Raw genomic sequence first — 21,678 nt, 5'->3', positions numbered from 1 at the left:
ACACAAAGCGCTCAACATGAATAAAACTGAGCTCACAGAGCTACATACATTTTTTTCCTAATTATATCCAAGCTTAAATATGAAGAAATACTTCTAAAGCAAAATAGAATTAATAATACAAATAAAAACTGGATTCATGCATCCGTTTACTAGTTACGCAACTGATTTTCTTGTGCGACAAATGATACTAAATGGATATTTTTGTATATTATATCCATTTGGTATAGAAATTGCCATGATGCTTAAAAAGAAGGAAATTTGATACAAGACATACACAAATGTAGAATTTTGTCATAATTATGAATTACAAAAGCAGTAGTGCTTATATTCATAAAATTTGTTTAAATATAAATGCAGAATTGTTGTAACAAGCACAAACAGATCTACGATAATTAGAGCCACAGTGGAAAAAAATATATAAATGATCAAATGAACAAAATAAAATACATATCATGAATGATTAAAAATTAATGCAATTTGGCTTGAAGAACAATGGTGTATTATGTTTTGGTTTAGAATATAACACATATATTTAGCATATAAACGAAAGCCTGTGGCTTCTGTGGCACATTCCTACTAGCACAAATGCTAGACAGGAACATGAGTGCTGGCAACAGGCATAGATACGAACACATATACACACATATATTCTCTGACACATTTCTTCACGCACGCAGTTCTCTCTTGGTCTAAAATAAACACGAAGATAAACCACACTTGAAATTATCTTCAGTTCTTGCTACCTCTGTTACAATAGAAACCTGTTGCTTTATGCTGCATTGTAACGTTCAGCCATAACTTACAACTCACTGACGCTACCAGCAGTCCAGCCCATCTCTTAACGCTCATCATCTGCTACAGTGAGTTGGCTATGCTATTTTCTTATCAGTCTTTCAACAGCAACCAAGCCTGAAACTGATCTGCAGTCTGTGCCAGCCGTTATCAGTGCTGTCTACCGAGCTGGGTGCTCCATCAGCGCAAAAGACAGTCTGTCAGGGCATTGTGGGATTGATTGTTGCGGCTGGAGTAAGAGGCCCAAGAGACCTGAGCCGAGCCCCAAGCCAAGTAAGCAGTTTGCAATTCCTCCATTTTCATTGAGCAGAAGCAAGGTCAAACCCCACTTCCCCAGTGCATCTTTCAAATCCTGTGCTTGTGTGTATATATATTCAGGCCGTTCTGTCTACTGTTTGGATGAAAGCGTTTGTTAAAGTTCTAACACTTTTTGCAATTAGTATTTTATAATACAGTGATTTCAGCACAATTATATTAAGGCTTCATTAGTTTTAGTGATTTGCCCAACAACCCACTGACCCCTTGCAATGTCACTTTTACATTTATATTGGATTGATACAGCGATATTCCTAAAGTGCGGTCACATTAGTGAAATTTTGTGGGCAAAACTAGGTCCATTGTCTATTGTCAATACTGTAGATATATGAAGCACAGCTCACAGAGAAGTCACTTTCAAACCAAGCATCTTTCTGTTGGTCAGTGTGGCTAATGAGAGTGACCAGCTTGAACACGCTGCGAAATCTGCATAGGGCAATCTTACGCCCTCACGAAAAATAACTGCATTTTGCCCGCGAAAATTCACAGAACACTGGTAAATGTGACTGCACAAGTCAAATATCCTAGTCACTGAAAGGTTGGCAGTGTGAGATATTATTTACACATTTACTACAATGGCAGTAGTTCATTGGCTTAAACCTGAGCTGGAAAAGATGATTCAGCTGCATGTAATATATGGGCAGTTTGGCTGACTAGTTAGAGCACAAGCCTTATACACAGAGAGATAGTGATGAGGAGGAAAACAAGGTGAGAACAAGCAGCATTATAGTACAGTATAGCACCTGGTGATGTCAAAAGCCACAGAAAGCTTTGTACAAATTCACACAGTTTTTATGCTGTTATAGAAAATAAAAAAACAGTAATAAAACACATTGTAAACAGTCTGAGTACGATGGGGAGAACAACAAAACAAGAAAATCGAGGGCCTGGAATGTTGTATTATCCAATGATTGAGCCCCAAACACAGTATTTTGTTTGAGTTTTGGTGCATTTGTGTCTTGGAGAGTGATTGTGTGAGCACAGCGTTTGAGGTAAAATCTCTCAATGACCGTAAAATCACAAGCAGCTGAGCAGACGATTTGATTGACTACTCTGTGTTTCTAAGGCCCAGCTCCATAAGAAACAAACGCATTACATTCTATGTACATTTCTGTGTATGTGGCTGTAAACAATCAAACTGTGTGCATACCTTTGAGTGCATTTTCCAAACGACGGTGTAATCGCCATATTCAATTTTACAAATATGTGACTTGGATGTTGTATTTTGCATTTGTTTTGTTCCCATCAGTGTTACAGTTTACATGTATTACTAATTCTAAGGACGTTGGCATGGATCAGAGATACTGCTGGTATAAGGGAATCTATGAAATCACAAATTTATAAGCACAAGAAAGGACAGCACGCACGCTCTATAAATATTCCATGTCTGAACATTTCTACGATACACCAATTAAATTTGGCACATCATCTTGTTTTCCCACATGAACGCTCCTTTCGATTCCTAGCAGGCTCTAAACCTCGATGCCCGATGCGATTACCATGCAGCGCACAACTTGGCAATATCTCTTCTTTCTGAAGGGCAGCCGTTGCAGCCGTGGGTTGCAGTGTGAGAGGTTGAAGGAGGAGTGAAGGTACACGGAAATGGTGAGAAGGCCGCATGAGTGTGAAGGTAGAAGGACCCTTTGCGACTTGAAAAACAACCACGTTTACCAGTGCAGTCCACAAACTGATCAACGACACAAGGAGACCGTCACATACATAGCCTGCACACTCTGTTTGGTGTGAGAGCCAGATTAGGATAAGTGCTTGGGAACCAGTGTATCCCTAATGTTTGGTTACCACTATATGTGTCTTCTTTTATGAAAACTCTCACTTTTCTAGCACTATCTCCTCATATTTGGGCGGAGGATCACTGTAGGGGGCTGTCGTCTCATCGCTGCTGCTCTCTAAGTGGCCAGTAACTTCCTCGTAGGATGGCGGTGGGGTTGCCCCTGACAGGTGGGAAGCCACGGACAAAGACGAATCTTGCACGTACAGGGAGCGATTGTTCTGAGAGTGGCTGGCGTGATGATGGGCATCTTGCGGCGTGACTGAAGCCCCGCCCCTCTGGGCACTGCTGACCACCACGCTGGGCCTGTCATTGGCGTGAGAGTTCTCTGAATGCGAGGGAGGGTCCCGGTGCACCAGGATGCGCGGGAGGCTGCGGGCGTTACGGTTAGCCAGATAGCGGTTCTGGGTGTAGGCCGGACGCCGACGTGTGGCCTTCTGCAGTTGACAGCGCCAGATGAGGAAGAGCGCAATGATGATGAGGAGAGCCACGCCCAGTAGGGGCACCACCATGTACACAGCGTCCGGCCGCTCCGAGCGGGAATCAGCATTGCTGTTCACTGTGTAGATGCTGCGGTTTTTCCAGAACTCCATCTATGAATGAAGGGATAAATGGTTAAAGCAGTAAAATGCAGTGGCCTTCTGTGTTTTATACTTATCACTAGCATTCACACACCACTACCACCACCAGCACACCATTCCACAGTTTTGGCATCTTTTCCACCATTTTTTGTTGTTGTTGACATTCTGCTGTTAAACCTGATTATTTAGTAAATAAGTTAAAATAGTGCTGGCTGATGGCTTTAACAAAAGCATATACAGCACCATCAATTAACAACCTTGAAAAATCACAACAGGCCTCTCTTTAAAGTTAAAACAGTTAAAATATGATTAAAATGTGTATAATTGGGATACATAAACGGCCAGCTAAATTAGTCATTAGGCCATTTTAGTCCAAAAATGTGTAAAATATCATATACATTCCTTTTTTATTTCCATCACAGAATGCTATTAAACACAATATGTAAATTACAATGTGATGGAAATGGAACTGAGATTTTTTTAAAAAAATGTTCATGACTTTTAAAAAATAAAAATGGCAAAAGTGAGTTTTAAGAGAGGTTATTTTCTAAAAGTCCACAGGGCCAAAAGTAACACCTAATAGAAACACCCACTTATGGGTTATAGATCTGTATGTTATGTTTGCCTGTAGGTAAAGCGTGTGGAGTAATTGCTTCGGTTCCTAAGAACTTTGCGACTGGCTCAAATTCTATGACAGCAGATTTCTTACATAAAAGCATCCAAACCTGGCAAGTGCTTGTTCACACATATTGTTCACCCTAATACTGCACTGTATTAGCCAGCAAATTGTTGAAACTGATTTGCTGGTATTTCAAGAAACAATCTGTATGCATAAAAGCACATAGAATCAAAATGGTACAATAGACTTGCATTATTGTTAAATTGCATCCACAAACAAAAAACACAGGAAATAGAATTTGTTTACATCTTTTGCTGATGAAGACAGGATTTACCGTTCGCTCTTTATTTTCAAACACTTCATTGGCCTCCTCAAAGCTGCAGCTCTCCTCAGCACACTCCCTCTCAATGTTGCCCGGCCGGAACTCCTCCAGGAAGCCATTAGCCCGTGGAAAACGTTTGAGGAGAGAGTTTGCATCCTTGCCATTTAGGAACGCTGAGAGATCGTAAGACATCTGTATGTTTTAATGGGGGCAAAGGTGTTTCTCTGTTTGTTCCTATGTGTGTATGTGTATACATATACATATTTTTGCCAGTTCATACCTTTGCCAGTGGATCAGGCCTGACAAATACTCAAAATGGTTTTATGCCATTCCCATAAAATTTGCAATTACTGATAGGAAAGTCTTTTTTATCATTATTCTGACTACCATTTTCCATCCATTTATCATTCTGAATCTCATTAAAGTCAAAACGATTTAAAAAAAAAATGAAGCATATTCGCAGAAAAAAATAATCAATAAGACCTATAACTTGCAATTAGAAAACAGATAAATAAAGATACATTTTAACTTCATGTAGACTTTTAAAGGGGTCATATGATGTTGCTAAAAAGAACAGTATTTTGTGTATTTGGTGTAATGAAATATGTTTATTTAAGGTTAAAAAAAAAGTATTTTCCACATACTGTACATTATTGTTTCTCCTCTATGCCCCGCCTTTCTGAAACGCATCGATTTTTACAAAGCTCATCGGTCTGAAAAGCGAGGTGTGCTGTGATTGGCCAGCTATCCAGTACGTTGTGATTGGCTGAATACCTCAAGCGTGTGACAGAAATGTTATGCCCCTCACCATACTGTGATGCCCTGTCAGCCAAACAAAGTAGTTTCTCTTTCACAACGAAACAGCGTCACACACCGCGCGGCCTACAGTGAGCAGAGGCCGGGGGCTAGCGTGAGGAACGGCCGGAGGGTTAGAGTGAGCAGAGGCGGGTGGGCTTAAGGACGGCGCGGCCGGCGATTTCGACGAAGGAACGTCCGGAAGGACATGTGACGAGCCCGGGCTAGACGGTGAAAGCCGATCCGGCGATCGACAATGCAAAGTTGTAGTATTTCCTCAGCGACCAGCACGGATCAGCTCCAGGCACGACGAAGCAGATATCGTCCTCTTTTGGAAGAACAAACAAAGTAGTTTCGCTTTCACAACGAAGCACACAGCGTCTTTACGACATGGCGGCGGAAACAACAAAACTACAGCGAGAATAAAAGTTAGGCCTTCTTTCTTTGCGTGAACATTTGGGCGGCGTTATGCAAATCTTCCCACATAGTGACATAGACATGTGGGGGCGTGTTAGAATGAGCCGTTTTAGGTAGGTGTGGTTGACTCTTAACTTTTATAAAGAATATCTCTTTGGATTTGAGACTTTAGTCTTTGCAACTTTACAGATCTTCTTTATGCACCAAGAGCTTGTAACACTCCAAAGAGAAAGGAAAAATTGAAATCGCATCACATGACGCCTTTAAAAATATATATATTTCCTTAATATGCTTCAATATCAGTATGGGCTTTTTCAATGCTGAAATGAGTCACAGCTCAAGAAGGGCTCGAGGAACCCAAAGAGCTTTGACACATCATCTATTACATAAAGGTTTTATGTCATTTAACAAGATGTGTCAAGAACTGCTGCGCTATTTTTAGATCAGACAGAAATATGAATGGACCCTATGCTAACTTCAGCGTTTTAAGATGGAAGTTGATGAAATCTGGTCCTTACCTGCTGCCATACTACCACAAGAGAACTCAATCTGAAGTATTTTGACCTGGGGAGAAGAAAAGAAGCGTTTTAAGGGTTGGAAAAGGTTTTCTTATGTTGCACACTTGTTGTTATCGTAATTGTGGCCATTAGTTTTTATCAAATGACAGACGAAACAACAAATGAACTGAGAATCAAATATGAACACCAGGCTTTCCTTGCAATATTCTAAATTATGACATAAAAAGAAGACTGCTATCTGGAAGCTGATATCTTTACTATATAAATCTATATAATCTCTTGCCCGTCTAAAATACGCTTATGGGGGAGGGGGGAGGGCGGGGGAGGAGGTTCCCATAGTAACGGAGCGGGTAGATAGAGAGATGCGCGAGCTAAATTTATCACTCGAGCTCACTCCTTAACGAATTAATTTAATTCGCGAGTTACTATCGCTTTATCGCACATGAAAAATATCCGCCCAACGCAATTTCACGTTTAATAACGTCTTGAAACAGCATAGAATTAAAAAAAGATATACAAAGCATACTTGAAGTGCTAGATTTTCTCTAAGTGCAAGTGTTTTTAGAAAATGTTGACAAAACAATTCAATGTAGGCTAATTACATTTCCTAAGGCCATTCCTAAAAGCAAATAGCTTTCTTAAAAGCGAATAAAATATTAATAAGAGACACATATTCTGTTTGACTATAGCAGCTGACAGAACTCCTTCGAGGGGCTCTCAGTGCGATTCATGTATATTTATAAACGCAGCGATTTTTTTAGTTGCCATGGAACAAAACAAAATAGCGTGTCTATATATGTAACTCAGAGATGCTAAATAATAATAAAGCCTACCTTCCAGGCTGTTGCAATTGCTAGTCCATTCCATCCCTGTTTCCAGCTAGGGATCACGCACATGAGTCACGGATGCCGTTTGATTGACATGCGGATGGACCAATAGGAGTCACGGATTTCCCCTGTTTGTCCAATGAAATTATACTGTTGATTTCGTAAACGCCAAGTCATACTTCTTGGGGAATGGGGAAAAATAAACTGGGTAGTGTAGTCTGTCTCTGCACACGTATACGCTTCTCCGAAACAGTTTCAAGAAACCTTTGGATGTTTATGCCCAGACATTAATGTTGTATTCCTATCGTTATTAAATGCGGAGTGCCACCAAGTGACATTTTAATTAGAAAAAGAGGATGATAGAGTCAGGGGTCTCTCTCGATGCCACGCCTTGAGTTAAAAGACAGCATTACCCACAATGCTGCTGAACCGCTCATGTCTTGCCGCTTGAGATGGAGCTTTGTGAGTTTTGTAATGTCAGTAAGACACATAGCTGCAAAACGACCTTTAAACTCATATTTAAATGTAACAACCAAATTGCTGTACCATCCTAAATGTCTTAATATTGGTCTACAACAACAGTTTGGAATTTTCAGTAGGCCTAAATAAGATATGTTAGATATATTAGACATAGCAAACTGAAATTTCTCTGGCATGTGTTTTTTTTTTTTATTATTATTATTATTATTATTAATGCACTACTGTAATGGAGGAGTAGGCTCACAGGCAGGTTTTCAGTCCAGGGACCATGGAGAACAGAGATATGAAGCAGGGTTCCTGCATATTATAGAAATTAAGCATTGCATTGTAACCATGGCCTACTAACATATAGTATTGCAGTAGCCTATCATACATGCTTTATGATGCTGACAAGCCCTTCAAATAATCATTGATGAGTCATATATTTGTACATTACATTTAGCTGAACTTTGAAAGTGAATTTAATATTTGATTTATTATAATATAGGCTTATTTTCGTTTTTTTCACAAAATTAGTTTGAGGTCAAACAATAACCCATAGACACCCTGCAGCACCGCCTTAGGCCCCCTAGGGGTCACAGACCCCCTGTTGAAAACCCATGATTAACTACAGTTATGCTGTGAGACTGTAATGGATAATGCGCTTCCCTGTGTGTGAAAAATTAGTACACATAATTGTATTGAATGTCCACTTGTGTACAGTATATTAAAAAAACAAAAACAAAAAAACATTTATGAAATAAAAGGCCACTTAAGTGAATCTAAAGAGACACTTTCATGACTATATTTCTTAATAACACAGTTTTAGAAAGTGCACTTTGCAGTAATGTCAAATTAAATGTTTCACTTTAAATTACATTTTAATTACTATATGTATGTTTTATTAATCTTTGATCATGCTTTAAAGAAGTACACTTATTTTTATGTTAACTAAAATGCTAAAGCACATATAAAGTACTTTGTACTGTAGTGTGTTATTTGATATTACATTTAAAGTGAATATATTTTAAATGTACTAAATTGCAACTTCGTTAAATGTGTAATTACAAATACTTTTAAATACATGATATACACATTTCAATGAAAAATAACAGAAGTATGCTTGTCAGTACATACACTTTAACTATATTTATGAAATGACATATAAAGATGTACTTAAGTCCTACTAGGTATTTCAAAAAAGCACTCCTAAGTTGAACTAATTGCATTTAATATGCATTTAAACTCTAAAGCAATTTAATTGTAAATAAAATGCAATCAAATGTCCGAAAACATTACAATCAGTTCACACTAAAGTATATTCATTTAAAGTATATTAATTCTTTATTAAGTACTAATTTTTGAAGTATGCTATAGCTAAACTGTAATTCTTTTTCTCAAGGATTTTCATATCTTTACAGTATCTTTTTACACTAACTCTTTTATGGATTTGTATTATTATTATTATTTTAGAGGCAACTTTTAGTAGGTTTTGCGAATGATTTGACCGAATTTCCTTCAAAGGGAAATGGATGTATAACTTATAAAGCGAACAAACATATTTTAGAGGGTTATCAGCAATCAATGGCTTTCCGTTGCCAAAATATTCTGACTTGTGCTGCATGCCCTAAAGAAATGTTTCCTGGCTCATTGGTAGGTATAGCCACTTCAATGTCCCCCTTTAAGAAACTGCTTTTTCTCCTGTTTCTGTTCCTAGAAGTAGCAAAGCCATCAAGTCAGGTCTCTGCTGACCTGTGGCTTCAACAGAAGAGTCCAATCTTGAAAATCTTACATTCTTAGGGGAACATTGTCATAGTAGACAGTGTCCTTTATCAAACCTCTTTTGTTTGAAACCTGGACAAACAGCAGAGCCCCTTCTAGTCAACAGATAAGGTTAGAAAACATCAAAGGACTTAAGTGAGTTCAAAAAAGAGACTTATCAGAAGCACAAATCCCAAACAGACAAGGTTTACACTCATTTAAATATAGATTTTACTTTAAATCAAAAGTACAAAAGTATAAAAATATGCCATAAATACATATATATATATATACATAAAATGCACATAAATCATAAGTTAGGGATGGGTAATAGAATACAAATAGTATTTTTAAGGTAAGAACCCTGAGATCGCTCTGAAACAACATTTCCCAATGTGGGACTGCATTTTCAGTTTTTAACAGGAATTACTTTTATGCAAGACATATCTGAATCTGCATTCATGTAATTGATGTTTCCTGCATAAAACGATCAGTAAAATCACTCTGGTTGCGCTCTAGACGCTCATAAGAAACACCATGTCCATGCACTGAATTTCTGATGACTTCTCTAATAGAGCACAATGGGGCATTATCCAGTGTTGATGTTAAATTTCACTTTGCATTATTGACACTATTTTCCTAATTAATGCTGTTCAGTTGCTTTGACACAATCTGTATTGTTAAAAGCGCTATATAAATAAAGGGGACTTGACTTGACATAAATTGTAATAATATTTACTGACCCCAACATTTTTTAACTTAAATATGATTAAATATCACAAGTTAGGTCACCATATATATATATATATAGAGAGAGATTTTTTTTTGACATAGGGCATCATGTGGTGACCTAACTTATTTTTGATAACAATGGTTGTACTTTACTTAGCAAAACCGGAGGAAAAACACTAAACTAATGGCATGACCATGAATTCACAATTCGGATTTGTTTCTGTAGACACAGTCCTCTGTACGGCACATCATCCTCTGGGTCCAAACACGCCGTTCCCACTACAGCACCTACACATCTCACCCCTGACCTGAGAGACCTCAATGTGACCAGTGTAGATATATTGCATCAATCATAAATCATTTTAATAACATTTAGCAATTTTGAATAATATAGTTAAAAATATATTTTTTTAATAGTTGATTTTATAGTTATATTTTAGTATAACTATATCAATATATAGTTTATTTTACTTTTAGTGCAGTTCAGTACAACCTGAAAACGTTATAAATTAAAGCCACAAAGTTATAATGTGCAGGGTAATTTTGGTGGCATACATGGCCTGTCACATGAGTCTATTGTTTTTGCTGGTTCGTGGTTGACCCTTCCAGTAAGAGGCTGGATTATTGGTATAATCTCATTACAGTGAGGTGATTTAACTGAGATTGAGTCAAGGGTTCAGCTGAAAGCGGCTCAAACTGTATCTGTCCACACACACAAGCACTGTTCAGTGATGTGATATGTCTGCAAAGGTACACACTTTTGTTGACTTGATGAAATAACTAACCAGGTAGGCTACATTTAAGTATGTTTGTTGCACTGCACGTTCTGCTTATCAATGTGTAATTGTTTGTTGTCTAGTAATACAAATGTTTTTTATAGCAAATCAGACAGAAGAATGAATCAAAATCTTGCTTACAGCAATGTCCTTGCCGTGGGACAAATAGTTGGTCTATTCTGCGAACTGTTTCTCTTTGAAAGTATGTTTGTGCTTTAATATACTAATAAAATAGTACTAGTATTTTGTTTATGTAACAGTTAGGCTACTTCCGGTCATTACATTTGATTGGTCGCCAGCAGAGCCGTTGTGTTGATTCTCCTGTGGCTTATTTTCGTTGGTGGAGAAAAATAGACAACGTATCTGGCAATATTGTGTCTAAAATGGAAGTTACTCAATATCAACTTCTTATTAAATTGCTGTATAAAAGCAATATCCCAATTACATTCATTTTAAATTCAGATTTACCAAATAGAATTTTCAATTTTTTAATTTTTTTTTTTTTTTTTTGCAATTTCCCCCCAATATTTATATTTAGTTTCCTCCTAGCAATGCATTTTATAAAACAGTATAACTCATTATTTCAGTGTGTTTATCGCTAACTTCAGGTCATACGAGTCAAAGTTCATAGGTGTTGATTTGGGAATAAACATTCCTGCATTGTGTGTATCTCCACACCTCTGAGCTCATTTGCTGAGGTGTGTCTAGATGGCACCTCTGTAGACACAGAAATCATAATTGTCGATTATTCCCTTGAAATTGTAATTGCGATTATTAATTACGATTATCACAATTTACATTGAATGATGTTTATACCATTGTTTGATGCAACTGAATGCCGTATTTTTATATGAAAATAAACAAGCTGAAAAACCTTAAGTGCTTTTCTATAGTATTAAGCCTTGAATGTCAAATATACATCGGATTGGTTTCTTCTTTAAATTATGAATGGTATTATAATGTTATACTAAAACTAAAACAATGGAAAAACCCTTAAGATAACATGTAGAAAGAAAAAAACATATCTTAAGCGTACAGAATTACATAAGTGGACTTTGAACGATTAATTGCCGCTTTGAACGATTACGTAATTGTGGCATCCATAATTGTAATCGCAATTAGAAATTCGATTAATTGTGCAGCCCTACCCACTAGCACAGTGTTTCTCAACCAGGGGTCCGTGGACCCCTAGTGGTCCTTGACATAAGGCCAGGGGGTCCATATAAAGTATTTTTGTATACATTTTGTATATTTTTACATGACATGTTCCCATGAAAGAAAAATGATGATATGGCCAAATACTGGACAAGTCAACTAACTTGAATTATACATGACTGCATTTGGTCCTCACAAAGACACAAAGGATCCATAGATGAGTCCATTTTTTTCTGGGGGTCCTTGAGGATGGTTCTGAATTGGACTGGGGTCCGGTACGCCAAAAGGTTGAGATTCACTGCACTAGCAGTTCGTGAGATCGATTTCTGAAATGGAAACCAGGGACATTTTTAGTTTAATGGTCAAAATCATTGAAATTTTTGTTGTTATTTGTTATTATATGTTATTTGTGCTTTTAAAAGGTATGTTAGTCGGGCTTTTGGAAAAACTGAGACAGACTAAATCCAGAAGAAATGTGGCAACGTCTCCAAAACACTTCAAGAAACCTTCCTGCAAAACTACAGTAAAGAGTATTTTGGCACTTGAAGTGAGGATGCTTTCAAATGAACTAAATCAAATCAACTTTTTGTTTAAAACCTTTTGTCATAGGTACACTTGCACATAGTTTTTCAGGTAGGTTTCTTGAAGCATCTTGGCGACGTTGCCACAGTTCTTCTGGATTTAGTCTGTCTGAGTTTGTTCTGTTTCTTCATGTAATCACAGACGGCCTGGATGATGATCAGATCAGATCTCTGTGTGGAGCACTGGCTGTTGTCAGACTCCTTGTGCATACAAAAATCTCACTGAATTATTACAATTAATGGCAAAAGGAATCTATATCTAATGAAAACGTCATTTTAGTATAACATTGAAATTGTACAAATCACAAAACATCTAATAACATTTGAGTCATTTTTACACTCCTGGGGAAAAAAATTAAATAAATACATAACACTTACTCGCTGTGATTGACGCTGCTCTTTCCCACAGTGGCCTTGTTTTTGGGATAAACTCAGAAAAGGTCAGTTTTGGGGTGAGTAACAAGTAAATCTTTAACTTATCTTTTCTAGAGGTGCCTGAGTGTACATGGACAGGGACAGCTCCTGATATCTACAGAGCAACAGAGATGGTATAGGAGCACAAACAGAAGGACTGTGGGAACACAAGAACTACTGGAAACATCTCACTCATTAACATATGTAGTGTAAGTACACTTGCACCTTTTGTGAAAAAGAATGATACTTCAGTATACTTTTAAAAAAGGAGCACTTTTATTAAAATAATATACTTAAGTGTGAATAGACTGTAATGTGGTTTGTTAAATGTGAACTTTTTTGACATAAGTAGGACTAAAGTACATTTTTATATGTAATTTTATGATTCTGTTGTCTTTGAAATATACGGCCGAATGTACTGACAAGAGATTAAAGTAAACTAAATGCACTTTAATGTCATTTCTATTGAAACTTTATATATTTGTTATTACACATTTGTAATGATGAAGGTGCATTTAAAATGTATTAACTTTAAATGTAATATTGAATAACACACAACATGTACAATTATAATCAAGGACTTACAAGCGTACTAGTGGTTAACACATCAAAATAAGTGTACTTCTTTAAAGCACGATAAAACATCATTTAAGACGTACTTTAAAGTAAAACTTTTAATTTGACATGATTACAAAGTGCACCTTCTAGAAGTATATAGTGTGTAAAGAAATATAGTAATGAAAGTCTTTAAGTACACCTAAGTGGCATTTGAATTAATTAATATATATTACCTGCAACTACAGTTTTTTTTAAAATATACTTTTAATATTTGAAATACACTACAAGTGCACATTACAATTAACTAAGCACACTTGCTTCAGCTGAGATTAATAGATTTATTGGGGTAAAGTGTGTATTATTTTCCTTTACAGTAATCAAGCGGAAGTTTTTTGACTTTTTGAGAACACAGTCAACCAGTGGGTGACATGGTGATAGCAGCGCTGGAGTTGATGGGGTTCTTTTTTGGCCTCTTTGGCATGCTGGGGACCCTGGTAGCCACTCTTCTGCCATATTGGGCAACGTCCGCACACATTGGCCCCAACATCGTGACGGCGGTAGTCAGCATGAAAGGTCTATGGATGGAGTGTGTCTACCAGAGCACCGGAGCCTTCCAGTGTGAGACCTACAACACCCTTCTGGGGCTCACCACTGATCTACAAGCAGCAAGGGCCATGATGGTCATCTCCTCCATCTTTTCCGTCATGGCCTGCATGGTGTCCACCGTTGGCATGCAGTGCACCGTCTGCATGGATGGCTCTTCGGTCAAGAGCAAGGCGGCTGGGATAGGTGGTTCACTCTTCCTCCTGGCAGGGCTTTTGTCGTTGATCCCTGTGTGTTGGAAGACCCATGAGGTGGTGCAGACCTTCTACATGCAGAACATGCCAGCCAGTCTAAAGTTTGAGATAGGTGACTGCTTATACGTGGGCTTGGCTTCTTCGCTTTTGTCCATGCTAGGTGGAGGGCTGTTGAGTGCATCCTGTTGTGACGATTTGGATGGTAGCAGGGGAACCAGACGCCATTACCCCTACCCTGACCGCACCGGACCACATGGACCATCCCATTTGATGCCCTACCATCCAGCCACGCTACATTCAACCACAAACCCCAAACCTGCCAACAAGAACCAGACCCTTAACAGCCATACAAGCACTACCCACTCCACTTCACCAGCTCAGGATTCCAGGAAATCAGCTCGGCAGAACACAGCAGCCGGGTATGATGTCACAGGCTACGTTTGAGGATTTGTGCTAATCGTTTTGTACCATTTTTCCTAAAAGCACTGAAGTGATTAATACTCTCAAAAGATAATAGGCAGAATGTTGGATTAAGGCACAAGTTGAATAGACACACTGCCGGAGAAAGAGCAAATGCGTTTAATTGAATAGAATATTTTGATTTTACTTTTGGTTTCTCTTCTAGACAAACATTGCTGTTCTTTTTTGAAGGTTTAAAAATTCTAAATAAACAGCAAGATGGAGTCCAAAATTAATTGACAGAATCATTTGTAAATATGCAAAGCTAATGGACTTTTCAGCACTGGGTCAATTAACCTTGTTAAGTGCACTTAAAAATATGTACTGTTTTTGTAGTCACTTGTAGCATTTTGCAATGTTATTGTGTTTTTTAAATGGCTGTTTTATTAATATTGTTTTCATTTGTTACAGTCATCTTTATTTTGTCATCAAATTTAAATTCATGCAGTTTGAGCATTAAATGATCATATTCACTTTCTAAATAAAGATTTGGGTTGTTTATTAGTCTTTGGCCCCAAACTCTTTACATAAAGCTCTGCTATTTTGTTCTACTCAGCAGACACAGTAAACATCTCTCAATAGGTCAGTCACTAACACTATGTTCCTCTTCCTCCCTCAAATGCACCACTAAAAATATGTGATGATTTGGGTAATTATCCAAGTACCTGTATATCTAAGAGTAAAAATGTAGAAGGATGTGTTTTGAATAAGAGGACTGAGTGTTGCACTCTAAAAAATGCTGGGTTAAATACAACCCAGTGCTGGGTAAAATAGGGACAAACCCAGCAATTGGGCTGTTTTGACCCAGCGGTTGGGTTAAATGTTTAACCCAACCTTCTGGGTAGTAACTCAACCGCTGGGTCAAAACAACCCAATTGCTGGGTTTGTCCCTATTTTACCCAGCACTGGGTTGTATTTAACCCAGCATTTTTTAGAGTGTGGTATACTTTGCAGTCGTGAGTTCCAACTCAAAGAAAAGTATGTTTTTAAACTGGGGTCGGGGGACCCACCAGGGGGCTGTGAGGGAGAAAAACCATTTAAATTTGAACAGAATAGATAAATAATAACATATTAAATAAATAAGAGTACATTACAATAAGGAGCAAAAAAAATACATTGTAAAAAAATGCTGGGTTAAATACAACCCAGTGCTGGGTTAAATAGGGACAAACCCAGCAATTGGGTTGTTTTGACCCAGCGGTTGAGTTACTACCCAGAAGGTTGGGTTAAACATTTAACCCAACCGCTCGGTCAAAACAGCCCAATTGCTGAGGTTGTCCCTATTTTACCCAGCACTGGGTTGCATTTAACCCAGCATTTTTTAGAGTGTAATATAATAGATTCTCCCCCCCCCCAATAATATTATACACCTTTTCTTTTGCAGTATAAATATGGTCTTCATAAGAAAATTATAAATATAGTTCACCATTTTTCCTTCAGGTGTTAATTTTAAATGGTCTGGCATTGCCATGTTCATTTTAAAAATAAAAAATGTCTATTGTACAGTGTAAAAAAATTGGTTGTAAATAAAAAGAATACTGGAGTATGTTTTACATGAAAATACTACTTCAGTCTTTCTACATTAAAAAAAAATCATGTTTAATATAATGCCTTGCCATTTCTTTGTAATTAATTGTGAAATTGACTACCAATTTGGGAATGATAATTGTTATTACATCAAATTATTTTCAAAGTAGTAGCTAATAATACTGCATCTATAATGATTTCTGTTATTTTACATTAATTACTGCACGTCACATAGCATGAAAGTTTATAATTTTTTTCTACTCATGTGCATCATGATACGAAACAGGGAACTACAAAATGAACAGACCTGTTTAATGAGTATGAAACGGAATTTGAGGATTGCTTCTTATGAATGTGGGTGCTGGCAGTGAGTGAACCATCCTGTTTTACTGAGAATAAAGAAAAGAACATAGCGCTTTTTTAATGATTCTCATGATTGAATGGCGGTCCCTGCTACTCGGACTCAATTATTTGTTCTAATGAAAGACACGCAAAAAGCCACACTGCAAAAGGGTCATTTTTGTTTTACTAAGAACCCTAAAATGTCCTCATAGACACATTCTGTGCTTGCAACCACACATTCAAAACAATATGCGGTGTGTAACTTGTTTATGTTGAGGTGACGTTATCATTTAAACAAATGATTTACAGTGCTGGCACTTGAAGCACTCCAGCTGAAACTCGACTGCATTGATTTTAACTTCACTTTAATGTGTAACTATCTGGGAAAGGCAGAGTTGCAAACATAGCACTGAAATGTAATTGGCTCTTTTGGCGAGTCCTGTACATGTAGGGTTCATTGACTTCGAGCACAACCTTGTATATATTTCAGAAAAGCAGAGGTAAAGCTTCTACACATGCAAACAGCAGAGCTAGTGTACAGTCTTGCTATGCTGCTCCTGGTGATTGTTGAATCATCCTGGAATGTCCTTTAGAATAACTATTTTCGTAAATAAAATAGTTTGTTCAAGAAGACATACATCCATGGCGCAGACACTACCAAGCGTTTTTGACGTCTTGTATTAAAGGGGTCATCGGATGCTCATTTTGCACAAGTTGATATGATTCTTTAGGGTCTTAATTAAAAGTCTATAACATACTTTGGTTAAAACACATTTTTAAATCTGTCAAAATCAGCTCTGTTTTTATCAAGCCATTATAGTCCATGTTGCTTGAAATGTTAATGAGCTCTGCTGGCCCCGCCCCTCTGCATTTTGCATCCGATGACCCCTTTAAGTAATGGAGACATGGTGACATCTGTTGGTGAACAGAAGAATTACAATTATCTTGTGAGATGCTTGTTTTTTGGAACAGACTGTCAGAGATTCACAACGTGACTTTATTTCCAAATAAATAGCATATGAAATCAATCATTTACAAATAAAGAAAAGCCTATTAAATGCAGTTAGGCAGGTTTCTCGTTGCAGGATGGTTCGTCCTTTTGTACTGAAGTGGTCTTGGGATCTAAAGAGGGTCCATCAGTCTGTGCATCAGTTTCTTTACTTCTGTCTCTACCAAATTCAATGATCAGTGGCTTTTCAAGCAGCTTGTAGCCATTTAACAAGACTAGAGCTGCTTGGGCACTTTTGACGTCTGTGAAACACAAAAAAATTACGTTAATCCAAATCTAAACTGTAGAAATGGTGCCACTATTGTTATTATGTCCTGCGGCCCATGTTTTGAGAACCCGCCATTATATAACAGGTTGCAAAGTGAATTTAATCCCTAAATGGTGGTCTGTTATGGGGGATAATAATGCACAAATTTTGTAAAATCTTTCTCTTACCAGAAAATGTAATGAAAGCTTGGCCCTTGAGTCGGCCAGTCAGCAAGCGGTACAGAATGGGCTGTGTGTCGTCTTTCTGAAACCTGGAAAAGAGAGAAACCAGCTGAGCCAGCGATGCCCGTGGACTCATGTTCTTCACGCACAGGACCTACACACACACAAGAGGGAGAGAGAAATGTATTCTGATGTCTAGAAACATCTTCACATATACTAGCATTCAGAAATCGGGGTCAGTAAGATCAAAAGTGAAAGTTAATACATTGTTATAAAAGAATTTTTGTAATAATATTTCACAATATTACTGTTTAACTGTATTTTTGATCAAATAAATGCAGCTTTAATGGGCATAAAAAAAAATCGACCCCAAACAGCTGTGTACGTATATAACATATTACATAGCTCAACGTCTAAATATTGTATTATATTAACATATTATAAAGATATCTTACTAATGCATTTATGTTGCTATTATCCACACTTACATTAGATGGCGTTCCTCTCTGGTAGTTCTTAAATCGTGGAATATTCCGGATACCCTCTTCTGTCTCCCGATTGTTCTTGATCTCTTCATCTGAAATTTCCTCTATCCTTCCACTTACTGTAACAGGCCCATCATGACCATGGACAGAAGCTGCACTTAGTGTGCCAATGGACTGGCTTAATGTCACTTTCATAGGTATAACACTTTTTTCTTGAGACTGTGGTTGGTTGACAGTGTCTGACACAGAGCTTGGTTCTGAGCATATGTGTTGGTTTTTGGTTGGGCCGGAATCATGGACTGTGGGAGTTTGTGATTGGTCTGTTTTAGAGCTTGGTGATTCACACTGGATATTAGTGGCAATTTTTGGTTTTGGCAAACACTCTGAAATATCAAAAAAGTTTTTGTTCTGGTCTTCAAGAAAGTCTTTATAGAAATGGTCCATTGCGTTGGCGGATGTCGCCCCCTGCTGGCTGCCCAGTGACTCTGCGGATAGAAAAGACAGCAAAGAATCAAACAGGGACAAAAAAGCATAAATGTAAAACTACGTAATATTACTGTATTCTCTTAACCTCTATGGTAAAGGGCAGTGAGGAAGCTGCTGCGGTCACTGCCTTGAAAAAGAGCCTTTTCGATTTCCATCTCTCTACGGGAAAGTGGCCGACTGCTTGAGAAACGCTGCGATCTGGACAGCAGCTCCGCATGCGCTGCCATTTTATCCCGGATGGTCTGCAGGCGCTCATTCCTGACCTCAGGTGCAATGCAAACCCCTCTGTCCTGAGAAAATTGTGAATTGGGTCATATTGCATTGGGCGACTTACAGCTGACCTCCTCCCCCCTTCAGATTTCTCACAATGCTTACAATTCAAAATCTCTACATTTAAAACATGTCATGCGAAACCTAAGACCAAAATTAAGATGAGTGTAATCAGACCTTCCAAGAGCTTTCTGGTTGATTCCTGCATCTCCACAGCTCTATTTCAGCATCTGTAAGACCCAGCTCTCTCAGAGTGGCCAGTTCCTGATCCCCGTCCTGCAAGGCCTGGAACTGGGACAGACTCCTCACACCAGCTGCCTGTTCCCCAAAAGGCTTGTATACTGCTGCTGGAGCAAAGCATTTCTTCTTAGCGATACACCTATAACAAATAAATATGAAAATGTGTGAATATTACACACACACACACACACACACGCTTTATATATATATATATATATATATATATATATAAAATTAAAATAGGCATTATAATAATTTAAAAATATTTATCAACAAACACTAACCAGTTAATTAAAAAAAAAAAATTCAGTAAATAACCGACACAGATGGCAAACACCAACACCCAAACCAACTTACGTTTGTGGCTTACCCTCCTTGTGAAGGGTGTCAGTGATTGTCTTCTGGACAACTGTCAGATCAGCAGTCTTCCCCATGATTGTGTAGCCTAGTGAACCAAACTGAGAGACCATTTTGAAGGCTCAGGAAACCTTTGCAGGTGTTTTGAGTTGATTAGCTGATTGGCATGTCACCATATTCTAATTTGTTGAGATAGTGAATTGGTGGGTTTTTGTTAAATGTGAGCCAAAATCATCACAATTAAAAGAACCAAAGACTTAAACTACTTCAGTCTGTTTGCATCGAATTTATTTAATACACGAGTTTCACAACTTGAGTTGAATTACTGAAATAAATGAACTTTTCCACGACATTCTAATTTAGTGAGATGCACTTGTATATGTACACACCAGATTAAACATTTTCCCATCAAAATTCTTAGTAATATTTAACTGACCGGTCAATGTTTACATCTGTATCTAGTTGCTGTAGCAGCAGATTGTGTAGTTGTCTCTGGCCCTCTGTCTCTTGTTCTTCAGGGATGGGCACATCATCACAGGCATGACGAGTAATCCTGAAAACCACAAAACACATTTCTATCAACTGTTCTTCACCTTTTCATCCCAAATACAACAAACTTTAAATTCTCCCCACCCCAAATGCCTCCAGAGGTTTTATTTATTTTGGTTAATTCTGGTTAGGCAGCATAAATTAAAGACAGCACATCCATGACCCTATCATGATTTGTAAATACAATTTAAGCAATACATTTGAATACAATTTGTAATTTTTATTTTCTTGCAATCATTGCACTCCTGTGTTCGCGAGGCATAGTAAATGAGCAGCTGAAAATTAACATGACCAGTTGCTTTATTATTCACTTTAAGAAATTCAATATTTCCTTAATTTTTCACTCTTTGCAGTTAATGGTCCTACACATATTGATATTCTATACAGTTTATATATTATTATATGTGCAGTTTGAATGTTTTTTTCCATTAAAACCATAAAAAAAACTTAAAACTGCACATATAATAATAATAACGTTTAAATGAAATGTAGCACCTCACATGCAGGAAACTTGTTTTTTCCTAAGCCAGCAATTTTACATTAAATCATTACGTGCGGGTAGAAATGAGAAAACGACAGGCACTGCGCAAACGTGAGCGTTTGTATCACCATCAGCTTGCGATGCGACTAGCTTTATCGACACGAGACATCGGCTCTTTTTATATGCCACTAAAGATATAAGTCTCCCCAAATCAGAATGCAGTCATAGTTTAATATGCAAGTAGTTTCAGATCAAAATCAAACATTAAAACAGCTTCCAATCGTCCCTTACCGCTGCATGTTTACATATAAACGCACTTCCTGTCTCAACAGGAATTAAGCTTCGTCTAAAGGATTCTTCTTCTTCTTCTTCTAATAACGTTTTATGGCGGATGGCAAACCAACTTCTGGTGCATTTACCGCCACCAACTGGACTGGAGTGTGGAGCACTAATAATCAGAATCAGAATCAGAAAGAGCTTTATTGCCAAGTATGTTTGCACATACAAGGAATTTGTTATAGTGTCACAAGCTTCCAGTACACTGAGACAACAACAACACACACAGATAATAAAAATGAGACGTGAATAAAATACACATGCATAAATATAAACCACAAAAAAAGAATAATTTGTATGTACAGGTGTGGTATAGATGGAATAGGAATAGAATAAAATAAGTTGTAGGGATGTACTAGGGTTTAGGGTGATAAATAATTATAAGGTTATTGCACATACTTTAATTGCACAATGGGAGAACATTAACTGTTCATGAGGTAGATTGCCTGGGGAAAGAAACTGTTCTTGTGCCTGGCTGTCCTGGTATTCGGTGCTCTGTA

General features: G+C 37.6%; 3 protein-coding genes across 5 annotated transcripts; 1 reads left to right on the top strand and 2 right to left on the bottom strand.

The window, feature by feature from the left end:
- Positions 1-1,923: 1,923 nt before the first annotated feature.
- LOC107587211 (transmembrane gamma-carboxyglutamic acid protein 3-like) lies at positions 1,924-7,040 on the bottom strand. 2 transcript variants are annotated; one of them, XM_016274899.1, is made up of 4 exons: positions 6,982-7,040; positions 6,149-6,194; positions 4,431-4,591; positions 1,924-3,489 (listed from the first exon to the last, which is right to left on the bottom strand). In XM_016274899.1, the coding sequence occupies exons 2-4, from the start codon at positions 6,156-6,158 to the stop codon at positions 2,938-2,940; spliced, it is 723 nt and encodes a 240-aa protein (XP_016130385.1). In that variant the 5' UTR covers positions 6,159-6,194; positions 6,982-7,040; the 3' UTR covers positions 1,924-2,937. The 2 variants fall into 2 exon arrangements, with proteins under 2 accessions (XP_016130385.1, XP_016130384.1); XM_016274898.1 differs by lacking the exon at positions 6,982-7,040 and having other exon boundaries at positions 4,431-4,610; positions 6,149-6,158.
- A 3,583-nt stretch (positions 7,041-10,623) lies between these two features.
- LOC107587291 (claudin-14-like) lies at positions 10,624-15,765 on the top strand. Its single transcript, XM_016275008.1, has 4 exons — positions 10,624-10,715; positions 12,929-13,062; positions 13,786-15,388; positions 15,605-15,765. Exon 3 carries the CDS (start codon positions 13,840-13,842, stop codon positions 14,650-14,652), a length of 813 nt encoding a protein of 270 aa, XP_016130494.1. The 5' UTR covers positions 10,624-10,715; positions 12,929-13,062; positions 13,786-13,839; the 3' UTR covers positions 14,653-15,388; positions 15,605-15,765.
- Positions 15,766-17,515: 1,750 nt separating this feature from the next.
- LOC107587209 (RNA-binding protein 41-like) lies at positions 17,516-21,213 on the bottom strand. Of its 2 annotated transcripts, none has more exons than XM_016274893.1 (7): positions 21,134-21,213; positions 20,249-20,365; positions 19,393-19,594; positions 19,031-19,235; positions 18,463-18,944; positions 17,981-18,128; positions 17,516-17,787 (listed from the first exon to the last, which is right to left on the bottom strand). In XM_016274893.1, exons 1-7 carry the CDS (start codon positions 21,139-21,141, stop codon positions 17,600-17,602), a joined length of 1,350 nt encoding a protein of 449 aa, XP_016130379.1. In that variant the 5' UTR covers positions 21,142-21,213; the 3' UTR covers positions 17,516-17,599. The 2 variants fall into 2 exon arrangements, with proteins under 2 accessions (XP_016130379.1, XP_016130380.1); XM_016274894.1 differs by lacking the exon at positions 21,134-21,213 and adding an exon at positions 20,862-21,105.
- Positions 21,214-21,678: the final 465 nt, after the last annotated feature.

The sequence above is a fragment of the Sinocyclocheilus grahami genome, unplaced genomic scaffold (assembly GCF_001515645.1).
Source record: "Sinocyclocheilus grahami isolate Dianchi unplaced genomic scaffold, SAMN03320097.WGS_v1.1 scaffold91.1, whole genome shotgun sequence".
Taxonomy (NCBI): Eukaryota; Metazoa; Chordata; class Actinopteri; order Cypriniformes; family Cyprinidae; genus Sinocyclocheilus; species Sinocyclocheilus grahami.
This window is presented reverse-complemented; position numbering and strand designations above follow the sequence as displayed.